The 27,515-nt window shown below is 47.8% G+C and overlaps 1 protein-coding gene across 1 annotated transcript in view; it reads left to right on the forward strand.

The window, feature by feature from the left end:
• The window catches only part of LOC106575618 (histone deacetylase 4), a 75,821-nt gene that overhangs the window by 35,388 nt on the left and 12,918 nt on the right, over positions 1-27,515 (forward strand). Inside the window, 9 exon segments of the mRNA XM_045699149.1 lie at positions 1,248-1,570; positions 5,552-5,702; positions 6,770-6,893; positions 8,244-8,362; positions 17,765-17,893; positions 18,087-18,310; positions 23,752-23,875; positions 23,877-23,933; positions 24,411-24,604. Of these exon segments, the coding sequence (XP_045555105.1) occupies positions 1,248-1,570; positions 5,552-5,702; positions 6,770-6,893; positions 8,244-8,362; positions 17,765-17,893; positions 18,087-18,310; positions 23,752-23,875; positions 23,877-23,933; positions 24,411-24,604 (1,445 nt within the window).

The raw sequence follows: 27,515 nt of genomic DNA on the forward strand, positions 1-27,515 counted from the left end.
TAGGGAAAAACTGACAGTATGCATCTTCAAAATAGTTTTCACATACGAACTGTATATGTCCCAACTCAAATGCTTCCCAAAAAGAACATGATCACTGTGGTAAAACGTTTGTTTTGATTGGGGATTTTTCTGCATATAGCCAAGTCCCATCAGGGAGCCTGATTTCAGATGTGTCCATGTAAACAGGATTATTATGGAAATTGTTCTTCTTGCAAAGCATTTCAACGTGATCTGACTATTCACTATTATTGTGTGTATGTAACCGTACTCATTCATCTGATAAACCCAGTGACTGTGTCTGCCTTGAGTGTGTGTTGTGTGTATGAGTCTTTCGGGCCTGTGTGTGTGACTGTGTGTGTGTGACTGTGTGTGTGTGACAGTGTGTGTGAGACTGTGTGTGTGTGACAGTGTGTGTGAGACTGTGTGTGTGTGACGGTGTGTGTGAGACTGTGTGTGTGACTGACTGTGTGGGTGTAACACGATTAAGACAACGTTCCAAGCAAACATATCTGGCTGTCTGGCACGCTGTTGGGGAAACATATCTGTCTGTCTGGCACGCTGTTGGGGAAACATATCTGTCTGTCTGGCACGCTGTTGGGGAAACATATCTGGCTGTCTGGCACGCTGTTGGGGAAACATATCTGGCTGTCTGGCACGCTGTTGGGGAAACATATCTGGCTGTCTGGCACGCTGTTGGGGAAACATATCTGGCTGTCTGGCACGCTGTTGGGGAAACATATCTGTCTGTCTGGCACGCTGTTGGGGAAACATATCTGTCTGTCTGGCACGCTGTTGGGGAAACTGGTAGATAAATAATCGTCCAATCGCGACTATTTATTCAGATTTAATGGAGAGGAAGCCGTGCAATTGGAGGTCTTCCTGTAGCAGTGCGTTCTGGGGGTGGTTGGCCAGGGCCGAGATCTCCACCACCACGCTACAGTTCAATGCAGTCTTTGTGAGAGGAGTGCTAGACTTGATGTTTGACTTATCAGGGCCAGATGGACAGTACTGTGAAGGGGCTCTCTGTGCTGATAAGGATGCTGTGTGTGTGTGTGTGTGTGTGTGTGTGTGTGTGTGTGTGTGTGTGTGTGTGTGTGTGTGTGTGTGTGCGCGCACCGAATGGGATGGCTGTTTTATTTTATTATCTACTTGGGTCCCATCATTTAGTCTTTTCATTATTCAATATGCATGGACTAACATTCTCTCTGTCTCTCTCTGTCTCCCCCCCACCGTTTTCCTCTCTCTAGTGGACATTAACTCTGCCCTGCCCCTGCGTCTGCCCCCGGCTGCCATCCCCATGGACCTACGCATTGACCAGCACCATCACCAGCAGCAGCTGTCCATGTCTCCTTCTGCAGCCCAGGCCAGAGAGCAGCAGCTGTCCATGTCTCCTTCTGCAGCCCAGGCCCAGGCGTCTGCAGCCCAGGCCAGAGAGCAGCAGCTGCAGCAGGAGCTCCTGTCCCTGAAACAGAAACAACAGATCCAGAGACAGCAGCTCATCGCTGAGTTCCAGAGGCAACATGAGCAGCTCAACCGGCAGCATGAAGCCCAGCTACAGGAACACGTTAAGGTGGGGAGGGAGGGAGGGAGGGTGTAAGGCTCCGCTCCAGAAGCATGTCAAGAAAGACGGTGATTTCCCTCTCATACATGTCTAAACTAGATCTCTCTCAGTGCAGCAGAAGCCTCTCATACATGTCTAAGCTAGATCTCTCTCAGTGCAGCAGAAGCCTTTCAGCCCTATGATATTAGCCCTGCTCTTGGGTCAGTGTTTGGGGCTGTAAGTGACCTAGAGTCTGTAGATTGAAGGGCTGAGGGCTGATCCCAGTACAGTGCTAACAGCACAAGGACTCCTTTGGCCTGTGGTGGGGCTGGAAGACCACTCAGGTAGCAGAGAGTGACGCAAAGCCAAGGCAGGGAGGCCCAGGCTCAATCAGCCCCATTCAGAGCCTGTACACACACACACACACACCGAGACCTGCAGCTCACACACCGAGAACTGCAGCACACACCTCTGCCTATCACCAATCACCAAGACAGGTCAAGGAGTGGAAAAGAAAGTAGGAGACAGACACTGGTGGATTGGAAAGAGAAAGACATGGAATCTTCTTGTTTTCCCTGTATACCTCTATGGAACTCTTTAGGTTCAGGTGCCTTTAGGTTCAGGTGCCTTTAGGTTCAGGTGTCTTTAGGTTAAGGTGCCTTTAGGTTAAGGTGTCTTTAGGTTAAGGTGTCTTTAGGTTCAGGTGTCTTTAGGTTCAGGTGCCTTTAGGTTCAGGTGCCTTTAGGTTCAGGTGTCTTTAGGTTCAGGTGCCTTTAGGTTCAGGTGCCTTTAGGTTCAGGTGTCTTTAGGTTAAGGTGTCTTTAGGTTCAGGTGTCTTTAGGTTCAGGTGTCTTTAGGTTCAGGTGTCTTTAGGTTAAGGTGTCTTTAGGTTCAGGTGCCTTTAGGTTAAGGTGCCTTTAGGTTAAGGTGCCTTTAGGTTAAGGTGCCTTTAGGTTAAGGTGCCTTTAGGTTAAGGTGCCTTTAGGTTAAGGTGTCTTTAGGTTAAGGTGCCTTTAGGTTAAGGTGCCTTTAGGTTCAGGTGCCTTTAGGTTAAGGTGCCTTTAGGTTAAGGTGCCTTTAGGTTAAGGTGCCTTTAGGTTAAGGTGCCTTTAGGTTAAGGTGCCTTTAGGTTAAGGTGCCTTTAGGTTAAGGTGCCTTTAGGTTAAGGTGCCTTTAGGTTCAGGTGCCTTTAGGTTCAGGTGCCTTTAGGTTCAGGTGCCTTTAGGTTAAGGTGCCTTTAGGTTCAGGTGTCTTTAGGTTAAGGTGCCTTTAGGTTAAGGTGTCTTTAGGTTAAGGTGTCTTTAGGTTAAGGTGTCTTTAGGTTAAGGTGCCTTTAGGTTCAGGTGCCTTTAGGTTCAGGTGCCTTTAGGTTAAGGTGCCTTTAGGTTCAGGTGCCTTTAGGTTCAGGTGCCTTTAGGTTAAGGTGTCTTTAGGTTAAGGTGTCTTTAGGTTCAGGTGCCTTTAGGTTCAGGTGTCTTTAGGTTAAGGTGTCTTTAGGTTCAGGTGTCTTTAGGTTCAGGTGTCTTTAGGTTAAGGTGTCTTTAGGTTAAGGTGCCTTTAGGTTAAGTTGCCTTTAGGTTAAGGTGCCTTTAGGTTCAGGTGCCTTTAGGTTCAGGTGTCTTTAGGTTAAGGTGCCTTTAGGTTAAGGTGCCTTTAGGTTCAGGTGCCTTTAGGTTAAGGTGCCTTTAGGTTCAGGTGCCTTTAGGTTAAGGTGCCTTTAGGTTAAGGTGCCTTTAGGTTAAGGTGCCTTTAGGTTAAGGTGCCTTTAGGTTAAGGTGCCTTTAGGTTAAGGTGCCTTTAGGTTCAGGTGCCTTTAGGTTCAGGTGCCTTTAGGTTCAGGTGCCTTTAGGTTAAGGTGCCTTTAGGTTCAGGTGTCTTTAGGTTAAGGTGCCTTTAGGTTAAGGTGTCTTTAGGTTAAGGTGTCTTTAGGTTAAGGTGTCTTTAGGTTAAGGTGCCTTTAGGTTCAGGTGCCTTTAGGTTCAGGTGCCTTTAGGTTAAGGTGCCTTTAGGTTCAGGTGCCTTTAGGTTAAGGTGCCTTTAGGTTAAGGTGCCTTTAGGTTAAGGTGCCTTTAGGTTAAGGTGCCTTTAGGTTCAGGTGCCTTTAGGTTCAGGTGTCTTTAGGTTAAGGTGCCTTTAGGTTAAGGTGTCTTTAGGTTCAGGTGTCTTTAGGTTAAGGTGTCTTTAGGTTAAGGTGCCTTTAGGTTCAGGTGCCTTTAGGTTCAGGTGCCTTTAGGTTAAGGTGCCTTTAGGTTAAGGTGTCTTTAGGTTAAGGTGTCTTTAGGTTCAGGTGCCTTTAGGTTCAGGTGCCTTTAGGTTCAGGTGCCTTTAGGTTCAGGTGCCTTTAGGTTCAGGTGTCTTTAGGTTAAGGTGTCTTTAGGTTAAGGTGCCTTTAGGTTAAGGTGTCTTTAGGTTAAGGTGTCTTTAGGTTAAGGTGTCTTTAGGTTCAGGTGCCTTTAGGTTCAGGTGCCTTTAGGTTCAGGTGCCTTTAGGTTAAGGTGCCTTTAGGTTAAGGTGCCTTTAGGTTAAGGTGCCTTTAGGTTAAAGGTGTCTCCCCTTAAATGCACCAAAGGCTGGATTCCAAACTTAAAGCACTCCCTTCCATTGGCCCTTGAGTATTGAAAGAGGGAAAGTTTGGGACCTATCCAAAAGCATACCGTGCCTGGCTGCTGCCCTTCTCTCACGCACCTCCTCACCTCCCATATGAATGTATCCATCAGCAGGACTCTTATTCCAGTCACTTTCCCTTGACGGTAAACACGGCTGCATGTCCTCGCTAGCAGGCGCTTATTTAAATAAACTAAACCATCCAAGGCAATAACAAACATCCCCGTCAAATTACGTCCAATCAAATTAATCAAATATTGGAGTTGGGCACTCTACTAAGGAGAGAGCAGGGGGTCGTGTGTGTGTGTGTGTGTGTGGATCTAATGGTTCAGTTTGGTCGTGATGTAGAGGGTCCATGGTAAGTACAGAGAGGAAAGGTTATTCACGTATTGACTGGAGTGGTCTGGTTCCTGTAAACACGCTGGGAACATTTGCATGGACAGTGATTGGGCTGAGGCTGAATAGATGTGTTGTGATAGCGTGAGGTGACCGAGCTAGCATGTTCTCTTGGGTGAACGTGTCAGGAATGGGGGATAGCTGCGAGAGACAAGACCTGCAGGGGGGCAAGGAGAGAGGAGAGAGGGAGAAATCAGCATTGACTCCTGGCCCCAGAACGAACAGTAGTGTTAACATTATAGTACTGTTGCTGTAACATTGTAGTAAAATAACGTTATCGCAGGAGCTCCTGGCCCAGGATGTTGTAGTAACGTTGTAGTAACGTTGTGTTCCCCTCCATGCAGCAGGAGCTCCTGGCCCAGGATGTTGTAGTAACATTGTAGTAACGTTGTGTTCCCCTCCATGCAGCAGGAGCTCCTGGCCCAGGATGTTGTAGTAACGTTGTGTTCCCCTCCATGCAGCAGGAGCTCCTGGCCCAGGATGTTGTAGTAACGTTGTAGTAACGTTGTTCCCTCATGCAGCAGGAGCTCATGGCCCAGGATGTTGTAGTAACGTTGTAGTAACGTTGTAGTAACATTGTGTTCCCCTCCATGCAGCAGGAGCTCCTGGTCCAGGATGTTGTAGTAACGTTGTTCCCTCATGCAGCAGCAGCTCCTGGCCCAGGATGTTATATTAACGTTGTTCCCGTCCATGCAGCACCAGCAGGAGCTCCTGGCCCAGGATGTTATATTAACGTTGTTCCCGTCCATGCAGCACCAGCAGGAGCTCCTGGCCCAGGATGTTATGTTAACATTGTAGTAACGCTGTTCCCTCATGCAGCAGCTCCTGGCCCAGGATGTTATATTAACGTTGTAGTAACGTTGTGTTCCCCTCCATGCAGGAGCTCCTGGCCCAGGATGTTATATTAATGTTGTAGTAACGTTGTGTTCCTCTCCATGCAGCACCAACAGGAGCTCCTGGCCCAGGATGTTATATTAATGTTGTAGTAACGTTGTGTTCCTCTCCATGCAGCACCAACAGGAGCTCCTGGCCCTGAAACATCAGCAGGAGCTGTTGGAGCACCAGAGGAAGATGGAGAACCACCGTCTGGAGCAGGAACTGGAGAAACACCAGCGAGAACAGAAACTACAGCTGCTGAAGAACAAGGAGAGAGGACAGGAGAGTAAGCTGCTGGAACAATACATTATAATATTACTAGTACAACTACAATGGGGCGACTATGTACAAAAAGTGCTGTAATTTCTAAACGGTTCACCTGATGTGGACGAAAATACCCAGAAATTATAGCTGATTGTCTGCACTTTAACCTCTGTCATTGGCTGATTTCAAATCCAAACTTTTGAAGTATAGAGCCCAAAGAAGAAACAAAGCTTCACTGTCGATGTAATTACGGAGGACAGTGTATATATATCTCTCTCACCAGACCAACCTCCATTCCGGTCATCCCTCTGTCCTAGAGTGGATGGGCTTGTCTGGTGTTGCCATGCTGCCTGCTCTCTGTCAGTGGAGAGGTGTTGAGACAGACAGCAGGCTACAGGTAGAGGGCTGGCCTCGTCACCACAAGGCCACTGGCTCATTAATCATCTAGTGATCTGGATGGGCGAAACACACACACAGGGTCACCAGACAGGAAGGATGGAAACGGCAGCTGCCCTGGAGGAGTTTGGTCTGATACAACCCTCATTAGTCTAGAGCTGAGGGTTCTCTCTGTCTCTCTCTCTCTCTCTGATTCTGTTTGTCTAGATCCTCATCTTCTCTCTCTGCACAATCACCAGTTATAATGATATGGAGGAAAATACCCTGAAATTAAAGATGACAGTCTGCACTTTAACCTCATAGTCATTGTTTGATTTCAAATCCAAACTTTGAGTATAGAGCCAAAATAAGAGAAAATGCTTCACTGCCCCAATGATTCCAGATGGCAGTGTGTTGCACAGCTTTGGGAACTGGAAACGTGACCGTTTGAATGGCCCATCATATCAATGGGAGTCTGTGATAGATAGACTCCTAGTAAACTCTGCCTGAAATGGCGTCAGAGCTCACACCTACCTTCAGCGACGCCCTTTAACCTCTCCCTCACTCTGCTAGCATATTGCTCAAGTCTACCCTTTCCTTCTTGATCTATGTGAAGGGCCTTAAGGCCAGGAGTTGGGTGTGAGTGATCTGTCCCATCTGCAGTGCTGGAGGCTGGAGTGTCTTCTTACCCTGGTACCATGTACCCCCTCTCAGGTGCAGTGGCCAGTACGGAGGTGAAGATGCGACTGCAGGAGTTTGTGCTGAACAAGAAGAAGGCTCTGGCCCAGAGGAGTCTCAACCACGGGGGGTTGCCCAACGACCCCCGCTACTGGTACGGGTGAGTACTGTCACACACACACACACACACACACACACACACACACACACACACACACCATTCCTGTCCCATCAGCTGTGTGGGGATGAGATCACACACACACGGAGGACACAGCAGACTATTTGGTCCTGTTGAGAGGAGCTCTCCCTCCTAAGCCTTGAGTGTTTATTATCGAGCCGTGGAACCCACGTCCAGCTGTGGTCTGTGTGCTCAGTGTTAGGTGCTGTGTGAACCCACGTCCAGCTGTGGTCTGTGTGCTCAGTGTTAGGTGCTGTGTGAACCCACGTCCAGCTGTGGTCTGTGTGCTCAGTGTTAGGTGCTGTGTGAACCCACGTCCAGCTGTGGTCTGTGTGCTCAGTGTTAGGTGCTGTGTGAACCCACGTCCAGCTGTGGTCTGTGTGCTCAGTGTTAGGTGCTGTGTGAACCCACGTCCAGCTGTGGTCTGTGTGCTCAGTGTTAGGTGCTGTGTGAACCCACGTCCAGCTGTGGTCTGTGTGATCAGTGTTAGGTGCTGTGTGCGCGATCATGTTTTATAAGAGTTTATAGAAGTCCTTAGTAGAAACTGTGTGATCACTGTTTTGCAATTGTCTTAGTAAAATCATCCAGCACTCAGCACACACATACAGTAAACCACTTCTCCACTACTACCATAATGACCCAGTGGAGTATTGATTCAGTATTATTAGGACTGTCTCTCTCTCCCTCCCTCTCTCAATGTAAAGAGTCTCTCAGCACTTTAAAGCTGCCAGTCGTTCAGACCTGAAGAGAGGTAGAGAGGGGAGGTATATGCACCACAGAGTGTGTTCGCTAGACCAGAACATGGGTTTGGGCCTGGGCCAGCACAGTTTACCTTACTGCCTGAGATCAGTCCTGCTCTGTAGCACTAGCTAACCTCTGTTCTGCCCATCTTCCAGCCCAGGCTGACTGGAAACCAAACTCCTCAGGCTGTACCTCAGGCTGTACCTCAGGCTGTACCTCAGGCTGCCCTACCCACTACTGAGGCACAGTTTTAGACTATTGAGACACACCTTATCCTTTAATCCTGTGTGAGGAGTGAGGTCGTGGCTTTAGACTATTGAGACCCCCCCCCCCCACCGCGGTGTTGTGTGATGAGGTAGCTTAGTGGTTAGAGCGTTGGACTAGTAACCGGGAGGTTGCAAGATCGAATCCCAGAGCTGACAAGGTAAAAATTTGTCGTTCTGCCCCTGAACAAGGCAGTTAACCCACTGTTCCTAGGCTGTCATTGTAAATAATAATTTGTTCTTAACTAGTTAAATAAAGGCTAAAAAAAATGTTGAAATGAAGGATCTGATGGTTTCTCTCTGTGTGTGTGTGTGTGTGTTGCTGCAGGAAAACTCAGCACACTTCCCTGGACCAGAGCTCTCCTCCTCAGACTGGTATGGGTACCTACAACCACCCTGTCCTGGGCATCTACAACGCTAGAGACGACTTCCCCCTCCGCAAGACAGGTACTAAACACACACACCTTGCTCTGCTAGAGGACTGTCCTGTAGGCTCTCTGTGGGCTCACACCTTGCTCTGCTAGAGGACTGTCCTGTAGGCTCTCTGTGGGCTCACACCTTGCTCTGCTAGAGGACTGTCCTGTAGGCTCTCTGTGGGTTCACACCTTGCTCTGCTAGAGGACTGTCCAGTAGGCTCTCTGTGGGTTCACACCTTGCTCTGCTAGAGGACTGTCCAGTAGGCTCTCTGTGGGCTCACACCTTGCTCTGCTAGAGGACTGTCCTGTAGGCTCTCTGCGGGCTCACACCTTGCTCTGCTAGAGGACTGTCCAGTAGGCTCTCTGCGGGCTCACACCTCCCCTCATTTAGATAGTATTAGAGCCTCCCACCATTAATCAAACCCAAATTAGGCTGTCAGGGGTTCTGCTGCCCCCTCAGTGGAATCCCCAGGGCTCTGAGAGGTACTGTAAAGCTGTGAGGGGGGTTGTGAGGTTCACTTCAGCAAAGCAGCACTGAGAAGATATACGTTATTTGAGTTCTAGATGAACTGCTGATATTAATATTGACTATCTTCACCACCTAAAACGTTCCAGACATCCATTGCTATTCTGGCATGTCCTACTGTACCGACGGGGGGGATTGAAAGGTTCTGTAATATGTGACAGACCTTTTATCACCCTGCCAATGTTTTCTAAATCATACATCATGACAAATCCCAGAGTGAACAAAAAAAAAACCTTTCTATATTTTAGAGAGGTGTACTCTACTGACAGTAGACGAAGTGGAAACTAAAATGGTGCGGCCGTGCTGGGCTGTGAAGCGGTGGTCTTCCAGTATAATTATTCACTTAGCGGGCTGGGCCTGTATGAACAGAGCACGGCCATGTTGACTCTAGCCCCAAGGCTGACTCAAACTGCAGATACACCGCAGTTGACACTGGCCACTGAGACCACATTCCACCCAGACTGAGAGAGACGAGACGGGAGGAGAGAGTGCCAGGGGAGTAGAACAGGGGGAGTGTGGGGAAAGAGGAAGGTGGAAGAGGAGAAAAGCCTCAAGGCTGCACATAGACCACAGTTGACACTGGCCACATTCCACAGGAGGAGAAAGATTTTAGAAAAGAGAAGGTTGGAGAATAGGAGAGATGAGGGAGGGAGGAGGAGAGTTTAGAAAAGAGAAGGTTGGAGAATAGGAGGGAGGGAGGGAGGGAGGGAGGAGGAGAGTTTAGAAAAGAGAAGGTTGGAGAATAGGAGAGATGAGGGAGGGAGGAGGAGAGTTTAGAAAAGAGAAGGCTGGAGAATAGGAGAGATGAGGGAGGGAGGAGGAGAGTTTAGAAAAGAGAAGGTTGGAGAATAGGAGAGATGAGGGAGGGAGGGAGGAGGAGAGTTTAGAAAAGAGAAGGTTGGAGAATAGGAGGGAGGGAGGGAGGGAGGGGAGTTTAGAAAATTACTTTTACCTTTACCTGCAGTTCTTTAACAGTGGTGGGCATGAAGGAAAATTAGACAAGGAGCGGAAGCCTTTTTAAGAACATTGAGGCCGACATGCTGTGTTAGCTACATACATGCTGTGTTAGCTACATACATGCTGTGTTAGCTACATACATGCTGTGTTAGCTACATACATGCTGTGTTAGCTACATACATGCTGTGTTAGCTACATACATGCTGTGTTAGCTACATACATGCTGTGTTAGCTACATACATGCTGTGTTAGCTACATACATGCTGTTTTAGCTACATACATGCTGTGTTAGCTACATGCTAGCAATTTCGCCATTAGAGACTTTGGATTAACAAACCATTTACTCTAGCTAGTATACCTCAAACTGAACCAACTTTTTACAGAACATGCCTTTGTCAATAACATGGAGGTTCGTGAAGCGATGCAGGGAGATCTTGTCAGTTTTGTGGGGTTTACTTATGTTAATTCTAGGTTGGGCACCGTTCAAAGAGCTTCTTATTTCATTGCTTCTACATAAATGTGGGGGCTGATAATGTGCTTTTGAATCAGCGTTATTGCGTTTATTTTTATTTTTCATTGTAAATATTATTTGGTTGAATTCATCTAAATGTCCATACTAGCTATGCAATTTTTGTGTGTGTGATTTAGACGCCGGTAAACGGCGAATTGCAGATTTGATTATGACCCTTCATCTCCCCACACCCCTCCCCCAAAGATTTGACATGCATAACACTTAGTCTCCCGCTGTCTGGCTTTCCCTCCCCATTTATAGGGGTTTGTAGACAGGCTGACAGGCTTTTATATCACAATGTGGTTCCATCTTTCATCAATGGGACACTCACTGTTAACAAGTACATTAACCCCTGTCTCTGTCCATTCAGCCAACATGGTGTTTAAAACCATCGCTAGTGATTAGCAAGGCTGTAAGTTCATCTGGTTATCGAGACCAGCCTTTACATGGAGGCATACAGAGGCTAGTTGATAGGCGGGCCGGGACCCCAACGTGGTAGCTAGGTAACCCTTCACACTGTATGGTAGGTAGGTAACCCTTCACACTGTATGGTAGCTAGGTAACCCTTCAAGCTCACAGCCCCTATACCCTTCAAACTCAACTCTGGACCGCAAAGCCTGTTCCACTGCGTTTTTTAAATGATCAGGTAGAAAAGAAAACCAGCAGGTTCCGGACCTCCCAGGTTAAGAGTTGAATACCTCTTCCCTATACGGTATGAAAATAGCAGATTTGGTCACTGATAAGCCCTTAACTAGTATGGGCTATATGGGACGCTAGCGTCCCATCCGCGGTACAGCCAGTGAAATAGCAGGGCGGCAAATTCAAAACAACAAAAATCTCATAATTCAAATTTGTCAAACATACAAGTATTATACACCATTTTAAAGATAAGATTCTCCTTAATCTAACCACAGTCTCCGATTTCAAAAAGGCTTTACGGCGAAAGCAAAACATTAGATTGTTAGGACATCACCTTGACACGAAAAACCACACAGCCATTTTCCAAGCGAGGAGAGGCGTCACAAAAACCAGAAATACAGCTAAAATGAATCACTAACCTTTGATGATCTTCATCAGATGACACTCCCAGGACTCAATGTTACACAATAGATGTATGTTGTGTTCGATAAAGTTCATATTTATATCCATAAAGCCCATTTTACATTGGCGCGTGATGTTCAGAAAATGTATTCCCACCAAAACCTCCGGTGAATGAGCACATCAATTTACAAAAATACTCATCATAAACATTGATAAACTTTACAACAGTTATTGAAAGAATTATAGATATACTACTCCTTAATGCAACCGCTGTGTCAGATTTTAAAATAGCTTTTCGGCGAAAGCATATTTTTCAATATTCTGAGTACAGAGCTCAGCCATGAAAGCAAGCTATAATCAAATTTCAATCAAATTTATTTTTATATAGCCCTTCGTACATCAGCTGATATCTCAAAGTGCTGTACAGAAACCCAGCCTAAAACCCCAAACAGCAAGCAAAGCATGTGAAAGAAGCACGGTGGCTAGGAAAAACTCCCTAGGAAAAACTCCCTAGAAAGGCCAAAAACCTAGGAAGAAACCTAGAGGTTACCCGCCAAGTTCTGGAGTCAACTAAACTCAGAAATAGTATTATAAATCTTCCCTTACCTTTGCTGATCTTTGTCGGAATGCACTCCCAGGACTCCCACTTCCACAAGAAATGTTATTTTTGTTCGAAATACTCCATATTTATGTCCAAATACCTCCGTTTTGTTCGCGCATTCAGGTCACTAATCCAAAGGCATAACGCGAGAGAATGCAGAACCAGAGACGAAAAGTCAAATAGTTCCATTACCGTTCATAGAAACATGTCAAACGATGTTTACAATCAATCCTTAGGGTCTTTTTAACATAAAACGTTGATAATATTCCAACCGGACAATAGCGTATTCATTACAGAAGAAAAGGAAGGAGCGGCGCGCCAAACGTGCCCACGCAGTAAACAACTCACTGGTCCCAGGCAGTCCACTGATTGACTGAGCTCCTATTCTCTGCCCAGTAACAGTAGACGGATGAAACAAGTTTCTAAAGGCTGTTGACAGCCAATGGAAGCCTTAGGAAGTGCAAAATGACCCCACAGACACTGTAGTTTGAACAGGGATTAGATAGAAGAACTACAAGTCACTTCCTGGTTGGATTTTTTCTCAGGTTTTTGCCTGCCATGTGAGTTCTGTTATACTCACAGACATCATTCAAACAGTTTTAGAAACTTCAGAGTGTTTTCTATCCAAATCTAATAATAATATGCATATCCTACTTTCTGGGCCCGAGAAGCAGGCAGTTTAATTTGGGCACGTATTCATCTGAATTTCTGAATACTGCCCCCTGTCACCAAGAAGTTAAATTGGAATGCAGCAGCTGTATAGTAAACTGCTATAGATGACATCAGAGCGCAGGGTCTCTGCTTTCTAGCGCTGTATGGGATTCAGCTGACGTGCCTTCTCAACGGGAGTACCAGGGGCGACAAGAAGATGCCCTCATCCCTCACGCTAACTGAACTTCTTTCGCTAATGTTTTGTTGTCTGAGTGAGGGGAATGTTATAAATGGAGAGGGACTCTGTTCTGAAAGATGAGACATGGAAGATTATAATAAATATCGCTTTGATGTCATACAAGCAAACCACATGCTAATGTGCACTTCACATGTCCATATTATAAAAGTTATGTCATTTACAGTATCAACGTTTCTGATCACATGTTTTGATGTACTGTTCCAACAATGACATGGCATCATACCCTGGGTTGTTTTGAACAGATGTTTGTCGTATTGTGAAGAAAGTTAGCCGTGGAACACGCTCGTGACTCCATTCTATGCTCACCACATTTCCTGTGTCTCTAAGATTGTATTTTACCACTTAGCTAGTCATTTTGACAATAGAAAAAGCTTTCAAATGATGCCCATCTGATCCAGATTGCAACATATAATGGGCCATTTTTTTGATTGCTTATATAACTGCGTAATGGTGGGGACGCAGGGCTGTGTTTCAAATAAAGTACTTTATTATAAAAAAGCTTGTTGTTGACACAAATGTCCTGGTACTTGTTAAAGTTCATGATGCCGTTGACCTTAACAAGGGCCAACGGGACCAGTGGAAAGCAAAATAGCCCCACAACATCAAAGATCCACCACCATACTTTACATTAGTGATGAGGTATTTTCTGCATAAGCACTGTTCTTTCAAATCCAAACTCACGGCTGGTGTGCGTGGCCAAAGACCTCTCTCTTCGTGTCATGTGACCATAGCACCGCCTGGGGTTTGCTAAACGGGATTGGAACCAGTAATAATTCTGACCCCTATCTTTTAGAGATTTGTTGTTATTACTTGTTAAACACAATTGCTCTGAGAAAGAGATTTTTATTAGTATAAAATAATATAATTGTTGAATTTTTTGAAGCATACAATATAGCTCCGTATTTTTATATAGTGTTTTTTTCCTCATCTTTATCAAGGAGCCAATAATTCTGCACCACCACTGTATATCGTGCTATGACCTGGCCTGAAGCCAGACTGATGAACATTCATGAGATCAATGGGACACAGACCTCACTGTTAACAAGTACATGAACCCCCATCCCTGTCTATGTCCATTCAGCCAACATGGGGGTTTAATCATCTCTAGCAATTAGAAAGGCTGCACGTTCCTCCACAGTTCCTTCTGTTGTCTGAGTGAGGCGAATGTTGTAAATGAAAAGGGACTTGATGTGTTCTGGAAGATGAGATGTGAGATAATTACCGCTTTTTAATGTCATACAAGCAAACCACACACCCGCTTCACATTTCCATATCATAAAACGTTTGTCATTTCCTGTGTCAACGTTTATGATCACTGTCTGATGTACAGTTCCAACGATGACATCTGAAAAGAATGAGCCGATGTTAGTCATATTGTTCCGCAGCTCGTTGTCTTCACACGCTCATAACTCAGTTCTCTGCGCACCAAAATTACTATCTGTTTCACTGAAGTGCCTTGTGAAAGCCTAACACTGTAAGCTGGTATTTTATAACTTAGCTAGTCATGTTGGCAATGGGAAAAGCTTTCAAATGATGCTCATCTGATCTTGATTGTTATTTATAATGTAGCGTTTTTGGATTGCGTCAACAACGGTAATAATTGTGTGATGGGGAAGAACCAGGGATGCAGGGCTGTGCTTCAAACAAAACAGTTAGGAGAGCTCAGAAATGTAGATAATACCTGAAGGCTCTTTCCTTGAGTCATGATAGTACATTGAAATGACTTAGGAACTGTGTACACTTTAGAGAGCTGTGTGGACACTTGGAGACACCGGTTAGTCCTCTCACTTCAACCCTTGTCATTTGTTTGTTTTATCCACCTACCCCACATTTTCCAGCAGTATTCTTATGTTACTGAATGTATCCAGACTATTTTTAGATTTTCTTTCCTGAAAAATGCTGCGAAAAGTGTTCCCTTTCAATCGCTGCCATGGTTATGCACATGCAATTCATATTTCTTCTGTTAGAAACATTTTAATTTGCCCCTATTCATATAGGCCAATTCCCACCTGTGTAAAGGATTAATAGGTTTAAAAGGTGGGCTCTGTATGAATCAATTAGAGGTCGGCCGATTATGATTTTTCAACGCCGATACCGATTATTGGAGGACCCAAAAAAGCCGATACCATTTAATCGGCCAATTTTTAACATTTTTTTTTGTTTAAATGCTTATTTTTTACTTTATTTTTAAAATCTTTTTTAATTGTTTTTATAATTTTTTGGAAATTTTTTTGTTTATTTTTTATTATTTTTAATTTAATTGGAATAATGACATTTACAACAATACTGAATGAACACTTATTTTAACTTAATATAATACATCAATAAAATCAATTTTGCCTCAAATAAATAATGAAAAATGTTCAATTTGGTTTAAATAAGGCAAAAACAAAGTGTTGGAGAAGAAAGTAAAAGTGCAATATGTGCCATGTAAAAAAGCTAACATTTAAGTTCCTTGCTCAGAACATATGAAAGCTGGTGGTTCCTTTTAACATGAGTCTTCAATATTCCAGGTAAGAAGTTTTATGTTGTAATTATTATAGGAATTATAGGACTATTTCTCTTTATACGATTTGTATTACATATACCTTTGACTATTGGATGTTCTGATAGGCACTTTAGTATTGCCAGTGTAACAGTATAGTTTCCGTCCCTCTCCTCGCTCCTACCTGGGCTCGAACCAGGAACACATCGACAACAGCCATTAACCATGCAGAGCAAGGGGAACAACTACTCCAAGTCTCAGAGCGAGTGACGTTTGAAACGCTATTAGCGCGCACCCGGCTAACTAGCTAGCCATTTCACATCGGTTACACCAGCCTAATCTCGGGAGTTGATAGGCTTGAAGTCATAAACAGCACAATGCTTGAAGCTGGCAAACGCACGAAAGTGCTGTTTGAATGAATGCTTACGAGCCTGCTGGTGCCTACCATCGCTCAGTCAGACTGCTCTATCAAATCATAGACTTAATTATAACATAATAACACACAGAAATACGAGCCTTTAGTCATTAAAATGGTCGAATCCGGAAACTATCATTTCGAAAACAAAACGTTTATTCTTTCAGTGAAATACGGAACCGTTCTCTAAATATTGCTGTTACATTGTACAACCTTCAATGTTATGTCATAATTAATTACGGCCTTTGTTAGGAGTAAATGGACTTCACACAGTTCGCAACGAGCCAGGCGGCCCAAACTGCTTCATATACCCTGACTGCTTGCACGGAACGCAAGAGAAGTGACACAATTTCCCTAGTTATAAGAAATTCATGTTAGCAGGCAATATTCACTAAATATGCAGGTTTAAATATATATACTTGTGTATTGATTTTAAAGAAAGGCATTGATGTTTTATGGTTAGGTACATTGGTGCAACGACAGTGCTTTTTTCGCAAATGCACTTGTTAAATCATCACCCGTTTGTCAAAGTAGGCTGTGATTCAATGAGAAATTAACAGGCACCGCATCGATTATATGCAACGCAGGACACGCTAGATAAACTAGTAATATCATCAACCATGTGTAGTTAACTACTGATTATGTTAAGATTGATTGTTTTTTTATAAGATAAGTTTAATGCTAGCTAGCACCTTACCTTGGCCTCTTGCTGCCCTTGTGTAACAGGTAGTCAGCCTGCCACGCAGGCTCCTCATGGAGTGCAATGTAAGGCAGGTGGTTAGAGCGTTGGACTAGGAACCGGAAGGTTGCAAAAACGAATCCCCGAGCTGACAAGGTAAAAGTCTGTCGTTCTGCCCCTGAACAAGGCAGTTAACCCACTGTTCCTAGGCCGTCATTGAAAATAAGAATGTGTTCTTAACTAACTTGCCTAGTTAAATAAATAAATCGACAAATTGGTGTCCAAAAATACCGATTACCGATTGTTATGAAAACTGTAAATCGGCCCTAATTAATTGGCCATTTCGATTAATCAGTCGCCCTCTAGAATCAATCCATTTTCCTCTTTTGTCTCTTCTCAGATGGGAGACCATTACATTTGACCAAACGTGTGTCATGCCATCCATTCAGTAGTGCCTTACATGATTATATTTGACCCCCCCAGACTTTCCCCCGTAGTGGCGCAGTCCGCGGCCACCTTTGAATTATGAAACTAGCGCCTGCATCATTAGTCTGTCACTTGTTAAACGGAGAGAAACAAACGTGTGAATAAAAACAAGGATGGAGGGAGCAATGGAGAGAGAGAGGGCTCTTGTTGTTCCAATCCTGCTTTGTGCCCTTTGTTTTTCCAAAAGGCCTGAAATAGCGCCCTGGCTGGATAATTAGTCCTGGACTTCTATTGGTTAGCAGTGTCCCTACAGAGGGCCCTGATTGTCCATGCCGTGTAAACAGAACATTAGCATCATTGCAGAACGTGGTAGTCATGACATTGCGTTCCCTCTCTCCGTCCTTGTCTTTCTAAATTCTCTCCATTTGAATGCACACTGACAAAGCCTGCTGTAATTGGCAACGTCGCTCCCAGAAATCAGTTCATTCCCCTCTACACTCTCATTTCCTTGTTGACGTGGCTAGCGCAGCTTTTCCCAACGCTCAACGCTCTGTACATTGTAATGGGGAGGAAACGTACCTCATCCACCTCCATGATGGTGTACAGCAGCACAGGTTGTGTAACTTAGTCGTTGGTTAGATAAAATGGACCCTGTTTGATCGACAGGTTTAACCTCGAACGGTTTGCCTCATCAAAACTGGTTTCTGTTTACTGCAGTTTAAGTTGCAGGGATAAGGTATGACAGAGCTGTCTCAGAACCATAGACCTCTCTTGAGTCTTAGCCTCTGTTACAAGCCTGGGTTGTGTTGGTCATAGTTAGATAACCATATCTGTGCTCTCTCTCTCTCTCTCTCTCTCTCTCTTTCTGTGTCTGTCTTGTAGCCTCTGAGCCCAACCTGAAGCTACGTTCTCGTCTGAAGCAGAAGGTGAGCGAGCGACGGAGCAGCCCCCTACTGAGGCGTAAAGACAGCCCGATCACAACCGCCAAGAAACGCTCACTGGATATGGCAGGTAGGGGACACACTCAACGCTGTGGAGAGGAACGGCCAGGAGGTTCAGACCTCGCACCCAACAGAGCTGTGTAGTACATTTAACATGGAAGAGATGACTGACTGACTGGTTATATTAGGTTGATGTTGTACTGTAGCTGTAGACTTGGTGTGTAACAGTCATGACGGAGTTACGATATGAATACATTCTCTAGATTCAGCGTGTAACAGCGCTCCTGGATCCGGCCCCAGCTCTCCTAACAGCATCAGCAACATCCCCAATGAGAACGGCGTCACTGTGGCAGTCTCCAACAGCATTGACGTGTCCCTGGCTCAGCGGTTGTGTGGTGGTGAACTCAGCCAGCTGTCTCTGTACACGTCCCCCTCCCTCCCCAACATCACCCTAGGTCTGCCTGCCACGGCCACCTCTGCTTCCAATGTAAGACTCTGTTGATATATTGTTTCTCCTCTTCTCTTCTCTCTCTCGTTCTCTCTCTCTGTATCTCTCGCTCTATCTATATATCTATATATATATATCTCCCTGTGTGCTGGTCGGTCTCTTTCTGTAGTCACACAGGATTTACGGTATGTTGCCTGTGAAAAAAGGCCAATGCTTATGACGCCCTTTCAAACAGTCCCAATTTAACCACATTCTTGCCTTTTTATGTATCCCGTGCGCATGCCGGCACCATTGACGAGTAGGGGGTGGGAGTGGGAATGGGGGTAGGGAGTGGGAATGGGGGTAGGGAGTGGGAATGGGAGTGGGAATGGGAGTAGGGAGTGGGAATGGGGGTAGGGAGTGGGAGTAGGGGGTGGGAGTGGGAGTAGGAGGTGAGTGGGAGTAGGAGGTGAGTGGGAGTAGGAGGTGAGTGGGAGTAGGAGGTGAGTGGGAGTAGGAGGTGAGTGGGAGTGGGAGTGGGAGTAGGGAGTGGGAGTAGGAGGTGGGAGTAGGAAGTGGGAGTGGGAGGTGGGAGTAGGGAGTGGGAGGTGGGAGTAGGAGTAGGGGGTGGGAGTGGGAGGTGGGAGTAGGAGTAGGCGGTGCCGATGTGGGTGGGTGTGTATTGTAATAAATCCTGTGAATATACACCACAAAGAAATCTATGATTCATTTGTTTAGGCAGAAACACTGGTCAAATTGTTTTATGTGCGTTACAAACTGCTCTTTCTGCTCATGTAAAGAAATACAAAACACCTGTAGGATGATTTGAAAAGGTAACTTTTTTTGTTCCACGTTTCGTCTTTATTTTCCTGCCCTCACTCTGCTTTGTTAGATATCACGCACATTGGTAGCTTGCTAGCAAACGTCCTCGCCAACAGCTTCTTTAATAGTAGCAGCAGACAGTTATCGAAATAGAACTGGAATCGTAGCAGAACACGTTCAACATAATAAATGTCCTACCAGTTATTGTAGCCTGTAGCGTCTCGCCCCTCCAGGAGTAGAGGATGAGCGGAGCGTCTCGCCCCTCCAGGAGTAGAGGATGAGCGGAGCGTCTCGCCCCTCCAGGAGTAGAGGATGAGCGGAGCGTCTCGCCCCTCCAGGAGTAGAGGATGAGCGGAGCGTCTCGCCCCTCCAGGAGTAGAGGATGAGCGGAGCGTCTCGCCCCTCCAGGAGTAGAGGATGAGCGGAGCGTCTCGCCCCTCCAGGAGTAGAGGATGAGCGGAGCGTCTCGCCCCTCCAGGAGTAGAGGATGAGCGGAGCGTCTCGCCCCTCCAGGAGTAGAGGATGAGCGGAGCGTCTCGCCCCTCCAGGAGTAGAGGATGAGCGGAGCGTCTCGCCCCTCCAGGAGTAGAGGATGAGCGGAGCGTCTCGCCCCTCCAGGAGTAGAGGATGAGCGGAGCGTCTCGCCCCTCCAGGAGAAGAGGATGAGCGGAGCGTCTCGCCCCTCCAGGAGAAGAGGATGAGCGGAGCGTCTCGCCCCTCCAGGAGAAGAGGATGAGCGGAGCGTCTCGCCCCTCCTTGAGAAGAGGATGAGCGGAGCGTCTCGCCCCTCCAGGAGTAGAGGATGAGCGGAGCGTCTCGCCCCTCCAGGAGAAGAGGATGAGCGGAGCGTCTCGCCCCTCCAGGAGAAGAGGATGAGCGGAGCGTCTCGCCCCTCCAGGAGAAGAGGATGAGCGGAGCGTCTCGCCCCTCCAGGAGAAGAGGATGAGCGGAGCGTATCGCCCCTCCAGGAGTAGAGGATGAGCGGAGCGTCTCGCCCCTCCAGGAGTAGAGGATGAGCGGAGCGTCTCGCCCCTCCAGGAGAAGAGGATGAGCGGAGCGTCTCGCCCCTCCAGGAGAAGAGGATGAGCGGAGCGTCTCGCCCCTCCAGGAGAAGAGGATGAGCGGAGCGTCTCGCCCCTCCTTGAGAAGAGGATGAGCGGAGCGTCTCGCCCCTCCAGGAGTAGAGGATGAGCGGAGCGTCTCGCCCCTCCAGGAGAAGAGGATGAGCGGAGCGTCTCGCCCCTCCAGGAGAAGAGGATGAGCGGAGCGGCTCGCCCCTCCAGGAGAAGAGGATGAGCGGGGAGCGGCTCGCCCCTCCAGGAGAAGAGGATGAGCGGGGAGCGTCTCGCCCCTCCAGGAGAAGAGGATGAGCGGGGAGCGTCTCGCCCCTCCAGGAGAAGAGGATGAGCGGGGAGCGTCTCGCCCCTCCAGGAGAAGAGGATGAGCGGGGGAGCGGCTTACATAGTTGCGTATTGGCTCATCTGGAAAAGAGAGGCTGTGTGTAGGCTGAACAAACTCATTCATATTAACCTAATCATTCGTTGGCTAAATATTAAGCCTAATACTGCAGTCATTTTACCATCACCAGAAAATGTGATTACACCATCGTGTGCTTTCTCTCCTTTCAAACTGCCCATCAGTTATTTTTTCTGAAGACCGATGGCCTACAAGTTAAAAATGCATGTTAACCCATCATTTATTATTAAACATCAGGGCCTTTAAATATTTATCTGTCAATGTCGAGGAAAAAAATGAAATGTCAGTGTGTGTTCTCCCAGGCTAAATGTCAGTGTGTGTGTGTTCTCCCAGGCTAAATGTCAGTGTGTGTGTGTTCTCCCAGGCTAAATGTCAGTGTGTGTGTTCTCCCAGGCTAAATGTCAGTGTGTGTGTGTTCTCCCAGGCTAAATGTCAGTGTGTGTGTGTTCTCCCAGGCTAAATGTCAGTGTGTGTGTGTTCTCCCAGGCTAAATGTCAGTGTGTGTGTGTTCTCCCAGGCTAAATGTCAGTGTGTGTGTGTTCTCCCAGGCTAAATGTCAGTGTGTGTGTGTTCTCCCAGGCTAAATGTCAGTGTGTGTGTGTTCTCCCAGGCTAAATGTCAGTGTGTGTGTGTTCTCCCAGGCTAAATGTCAGTGTGTGTGTGTTCTCCCAGGCTAAATGTCAGTGTGTGTGTGTTCTCCCAGGCTAAATGTCAGTGTGTGTGTGTTCTCCCAGGCTAAATGTCAGTGTGTGTGTGTTCTCCCAGGCTAAATGTCAGTGTGTGTGTGTTCTCCCAGGCTAAATGTCAGTGTGTGTGTGTTCTCCCAGGCTAAATGTCAGTGTGTGTGTGTTCTCCCAGGCTAAATGTCAGTGTGTGTGTGTTCTCCCAGGCTAAATGTCAGTGTGTGTGTGTTCTCCCAGGCTAAATGTCAGTGTGTGTGTGTTCTCCCAGGCTAAATGTCAGTGTGTGTGTGTTCTCCCAGGCTAAATGTCAGTGTGTGTGTGTTCTCCCAGGCTAAATGTCAGTGTGTGTGTGTTCTCCCAGGCTAAATGTCAGTGTGTGTGTGTCTCCCAGGCTAAATGTCAGTGTGTGTGTGTTCTCCCAGGCTAAATGTCAGTGTGTGTGTGTTCTCCCAGGCTAAATGTCAGTGTGTGTGTTTCTCCCAGGCTAAATGTCAGTGTGTGTGTGTTCTCCCAGGCTAAATGTCAGTGTGTGTGTGTTCTCCCAGGCTAAATGTCAGTGTGTGTGTTCTCCCAGGCTAAATGTCAGTGTGTGTGTTCTCCCAGGCTAAATGTCAGTGTGTGTGTGTTCTCCCAGGCTAAATGTCAGTGTGTGTGTTCTCCCAGGCTAAATGTCAGTGTGTGTGTTCTCCCAGGCTAAATGTCAGTGTGTGTGTGTTCTCCCAGGCTAAATGTCAGTGTGTGTGTGTTCTCCCAGGCTAAATGTCAGTGTGTGTGTTCTCCCAGGCTAAATGTCAGTGTGTGTGTTCTCCCAGGCTAAATGTCAGTGTGTGTGTTCTCCCAGGCTAAATGTCGGTGTGTTGTGTTCTCCCAGGCTAAATGTCGGTGGGTGTGTGTGTTCTCCCAGGCTAAATGTCAGTGTGTGTGTTCTCCCAGGCTAAATGGCGGTGGGTGGGTGTGTGTTCTCCCAGGCTAAATGGCGGTGGGTGGGTGTGTGTTCTCCCAGGCTAAATGTCAGTGTGTGTGTTCTCCCAGGCTAAATGGCAGTGGGTGTGTTCTCCCAGGCTAAATGGCAGTGGGTGTGTTCTCCCAGGCTAAATGGCAGTGGGTGTGTTCTCCCAGGCTAAATGTCAGTGTGTGTGTTCTCCCAGGCTAAATGTCAGTGTGTGTGTTCTCCCAGGCTAAATGTCAGTGTGTGTGTTCTCCCAGGCTAAATGTCAGTGTGTGTGTTCTCCCAGGCTAAATGTCAGTGTGTGTGTTCTCCCAGGCTAAATGGCGGTGTGTGTGTTCTCGCAGGCTAAATGTCAGTGTGTGTGTTCTCGCAGGCTAAATGTCAGTGTGTGTGTTCTCCCAGGCTAAATGTCAGTGTGTGTGTTCTCCCAGGCTAAATGTCAGTGTGTGTGTTCTCCCAGGCTAAATGTCAGTGTGTGTGTTCTCCCAGGCTAAATGTCAGTGTGTGTGTTCTCCCAGGCTAAATGGCGGTGGGTGGGTGTGTGTTCTCCCAGGCTAAATGGCGGTGGGTGGGTGTGTGTTCTCCCAGGCTAAATGTCAGTGTGTGTGTTCTCCCAGGCTAAATGGCGGTGGGTGGGTGTGTGTTCTCCCAGGCTAAATGGCAGTGGGTGTGTTCTCCCAGGCTAAATGGCAGTGGGTGTGTTCTCCCAGGCTAAATGTCAGTGTGTGTGTTCTCCCAGGCTAAATGTCAGTGTGTGTGTTCTCCCAGGCTAAATGTCAGTGTATGTTCTCCCAGGCTAAATGTCAGTGTGTGTGTTCTCCCAGGCTAAATGTCAGTGTGTGTGTTCTCCCAGGCTAAATGGCGGTGTGTGTTCTCCCAGGCTAAATGGCGGTGGGTGGGTGTGTGTTCTCCCAGGCTAAATGCCAACGCATTTCTGTGACAATAGAAGGACGGCTCAACAACAGAATTACATTTTTTTATGGAGGAAATATAAATGCATTACAAGCATTTCTGTGAAGCTTTGTTATCGACGAGGACAAGTTTGATGTCAGACAACAATAGAATGCTTTGATGTGTGGCAAAGCCGGTAAAATGAAAGGCAAGGTTTTATACTGATGGGGTGGCAGGACTTTTAAACATAATACCACTATCATTACCAGGTCGGTTTGCAGAAATAGAAGTACAGGCTTTCTTACCTGCAACACCTTTCACAGATAAAGAAAAGTTTCCATACTTTCGTCTTCGTATGAACGGGATATTTGTTTATCTAATGCTCTTTCTCTTTCCCTCTTTATTTCTCTTTTTCTCCCCGTCTGTCTCCATCTCATGTGACCTTGTGTTTTTTGGGGGAACCACCCCTTAAAGATGAATTCACAAATCACAATATTGCCAAAATAAATCAGTTTACAATAGCAACGACAACAGGCGTGTAATGTGTAACTCAGTCTTCCAAAAGCTAGTGGTAGGAAACCAGTAAAGACAATAGAAGCATCAAACCAATGTCAGTTTAACATGTAGATTTATCCCAACAGTTCTATGTAAAACACTTCTATACTGACCCCATTCTCCAGGTGACCTCAGCCCAGCAGGATGGGGGTCAACATTCGGCCCTCTCCCTCAGCCCCCCCTACCTAGGCGGTGCCCCCCTAGCCACCTACCTGGCTGACGGAGGGGGCGCAGGGGGGGCACGGCCCACTACTGCAGCACTTGGTCCTGCTGGAACAGACTGGCGCGCACGGGCCCCTCCTGGCAGGTGGGTACAGCAGTAGAATGGTACTTTGGTGGAGAACACACACACACAGTGTCCCAACAGATAACCCCCCATCCCATCCCCCCCCCCCCCTTCCTTCTATTGACAGACTTCCTTTCATCAACTTCTATTAAGCAGGGTCAATGAGAGAGAGAAGATTGTGCCCACCGGTGTTGAAGGAACACATCCATTGAGTCACTTTCCCGGTGCTATTTTCAGCTGACAGTGGAGTAAATGACTGGTGACACGCACAGCCTTGGAAGTGAATGGGGGCTCCTTTTTTGGCAGACTAGAGAAGGTTCTTCTGCCAGGCTTGTAGTACTGTGCTGCTATTAAGCTCCATTCCACTGTTCTGTGTGTGATGAACCGAGCCAGTTCTACTGCGGATATTTCTTGTCCTGGGACCAGTGTGTTTGTGTGGATTCAGACGTGTGTATCCATGCCTATAACCATACCCTGGTGTGTGTATTCCCAACCCAGGTGTGGACGCCCTCCAGTCTCCCTCCATCCACAAGCTGCGTGGGCAGCACCGTCCCCTGGGTCGGACCCAGTCGGCCCCACTGCCCCAGCAGAACGCCCAGGCCCAGGCCCTGCAGCAGCTGGTGGTCCAACAGCAACACCAACAGTTCCTGGAGAAACACAAACAGCAGTTCCAGCAGCTACACATCAACAAGGTAGAGGAGTAGCGGTGGGGGGGGCGAGGAACGGTGGGGAGGGAAGAGAACGAGGTATAGCTGGAGGGTATGTATGTGTGTTTGTTAATAATCCTCCCACAGGTACATTAGGGACAGGAAGCAATGTTCATGTGTGTGACAGTTGCTAAGGGCAGAATGTAGCTAATTCCACACCGCCATGGAAACACAGAGGAACCCACTGCCAGATATGGTCATTCAGGAAGTAGGTAGCTGTGCTTTGCTGAGCGCCGTTTGGTTTGATGTGTTCTCTCTCTCTCTCTCTCTCTCTCTCTCTCTCTCTCTCGATGAAACAAGGGATTCTCTTTTGTATTCATCAGTTTTCATGCCCTTAGGTGACATCCCCACAGAGAAACAGTAAGAGGGTCACCATTCAACTAATTTACAACGTTTCTCAACATTCAATCAAATGTTCCTTTCAGTTTTTCTTAGTGTTTTATCTCTGACCAGAGTAGATCTAATACTGTATATGAAAGTAATCTGTCAGAGCAGGGCAGATGGGCTTTGAAGGGCCAGATGGGAAAAATCCTACAGTATGACTTGGTCACAGGGTATTAGGTGGTGTAGCCTGTACAGGCTGCATTACTCTTCTATTGTTAAGCACGGCCTCCCGCGTGGTGCACTGCATCGCTGTGTCACTAGAGATCCTTGTTCGAGTCCAGGCTCTGTCGCAGCCGGCCGCGACCGGGAGACCCATGGGGTGGTGTACAATTGGCCCAGCGTTGTCCGGGTTAGGGGAGGGTTTGGCCGGCAGGGATGTCCTTGTCCCATCGCGCTCTAGCGACTACTGTGGTGGGCCGGGCACAGTGCACGCTGACCAGGTCGCCAGGTGTACGGTGTTTCCTCCGACACATTGGTGCGGCTGACTTCCAGGTTAAGTGGGCATTGTGTCAAGAAGCAGTGTGGCTTGGTTGGGTCGTGTTTCGGAGGAAGCACGGCTCTCGACCGTCGCCTCTCCTGAGTCCGTAGGGGAGTTGTAGCGATGAGACAAGACTGTAACTACCAATTGGAAACCACGAAATTGTGGAGAAAAAAAGGGTAAAAAAACAACAACCTAGAAAGCACACAGTCATAGGCTCTTTTCTGAAATGGCACCCTATGCACTATGTAGTGTAGTGCACTACTTTCCGCCCACTATATCGGGAATAGGGAGCCACTTTGGGGGTGCCGCCGTAGTCATTGGGGAGAGAGGGAGTGGGCCCACCGCATGTGATTCAGGTATATTTCTCTCATCGCTACTGAAAAAGGCAATTTCAGGATGAAGATGTATAGTACGTCCTTAACAACGGCTTCTGTTTACAATGAAACAGAATTTCCCCTTAGTAACGCATGTGACGTCAAGGGGGGTTTCCAAGTGCTGCCACACAAGTACACATTTTGCATTCATTCCAGTGAAAAATCACAACATTTCATGTGTTGGAACTTTCAGTACTTCCCATAGAGAGAGGGGAGAGGGGGGGAGAGCGAGAGAGAGAGGGGGGAGAGCGAGAGAGAGAGGGGGGGAGAGCGAGAGAGAGAGGGGGAGAGCGAGAGAGAGAGGGGGGAGAGAGAGAGAGAGAGGGGGAGAGCGAGAGAGAGAGGGGGGGAGAGCGAGAGAGAGAGGGGGGAGAGCGAGAGAGAGAGGGGGAGAGAGAGAGAGAGGGGAGAGCGAGAGAGAGAGAGAGAGGGGGGAGCGAGAGAGAGGGGAGAGGGAGAGAGAGGGGGAGAGGGAGAGAGAGGGGGAGAGAGAGAGAGAGGGGGGAGAGAGAGAGAGAGGGGAGCGAGAGAGAGAGAGAGAGAGGGGAGAGAGAGGGGAGAGAGAGAGAGAGAGAGGGGAGCGAGAGAGAGAGAGAGGGGAGCGAGAGAGAGAGAGAGAGGGGAGCGAGAGAGAGAGAGGGGAGCGAGAGAGAGAGAGGGGGAGCGAGAGAGAGAGAGGGGAGCGAGAGAGAGAGAGGGGGGAGCGAGAGAGGGGGAGCGAGAGAGAGGGGGAGCGAGAGAGAGAGAGAGAGGAGGGGGAGAGCGAGAGAGAGGGGAGAGCGAGAGGGGAGAGGGGGAGAGCGAGAGGGGAGAGAGAGAGGAGAGCGAGAGAGGGGAGAGCGAGAGAGAGAGAGCGAGAGAGAGGGGAGAGAGCGCGAGAGGGAGAGAGCGAGAGAGAGGGGGGAGAGAGAGGGGGGGAGCGAGAGAGAGAGAGAGAGGGGGAGGGAGAGCGAGAGAGAGGGGGAGGGAGAGCGAGAGAGAGGGGGGGAGGGAGGGGGAGAGAGGGGGGGAGAGAGCGCGAGCGAGAGGGGGGAGAGAGCGAGAGGGGAGAGAGCGCGAGAGGGGAGAGAGCGCGCGAGAGGGGAGAGAGCGCGCGAGAGGGGGAGGGAGAGCGAGAGAGAGGGGGGAGAGCGAGAGAGAGGGGGAGGGAGAGCGAGAGAGAGAGGGGGGAGAGCGCGAGAGAGCGAGAGAGCGCGAGAGAGCGGAGAGAGCGAGAGAGCGGGGAGAGAGCGGGGAGAGCGCGAGAGAGAGAGGGGAGAGCGCGAGAGAGAGAGAGGGGGAGAGAGAGAGAGAGGGAAGGAAAAATAAGGTAGAGAGGGAGGGGAGTGAAGAAGGGAAAAGAGCAGCTTGTTTGTGGAGGAGGACGGGGGATGAGGTAGCTGGCGAGGGTTCTGACGTCAACGCTGTTCCTCTGGCACCCTGCCACAGGCCCCGAGGGCTGACAGGCCTGCCAGTAACACACACACACAGTCTTGTACAACTAACCTTGTGGGGACACACCCTTCAGTCCCATTCAAAATCCTATTTTCCATAACCTGTACCCTAACCTGAAAAACTAAGCTGAGCTCCTAAACCTAATTCTATCTTTAACCCTAAACCTCCGGGAAATATCATTTGACTTTGTGTGGACCCCAAAAATGTTTTACTTTTCTTGTGG

Source organism: Salmo salar, chromosome ssa17 (assembly GCF_905237065.1).
Source record: "Salmo salar chromosome ssa17, Ssal_v3.1, whole genome shotgun sequence".
NCBI lineage: Eukaryota > Metazoa > Chordata > Actinopteri > Salmoniformes > Salmonidae > Salmo > Salmo salar.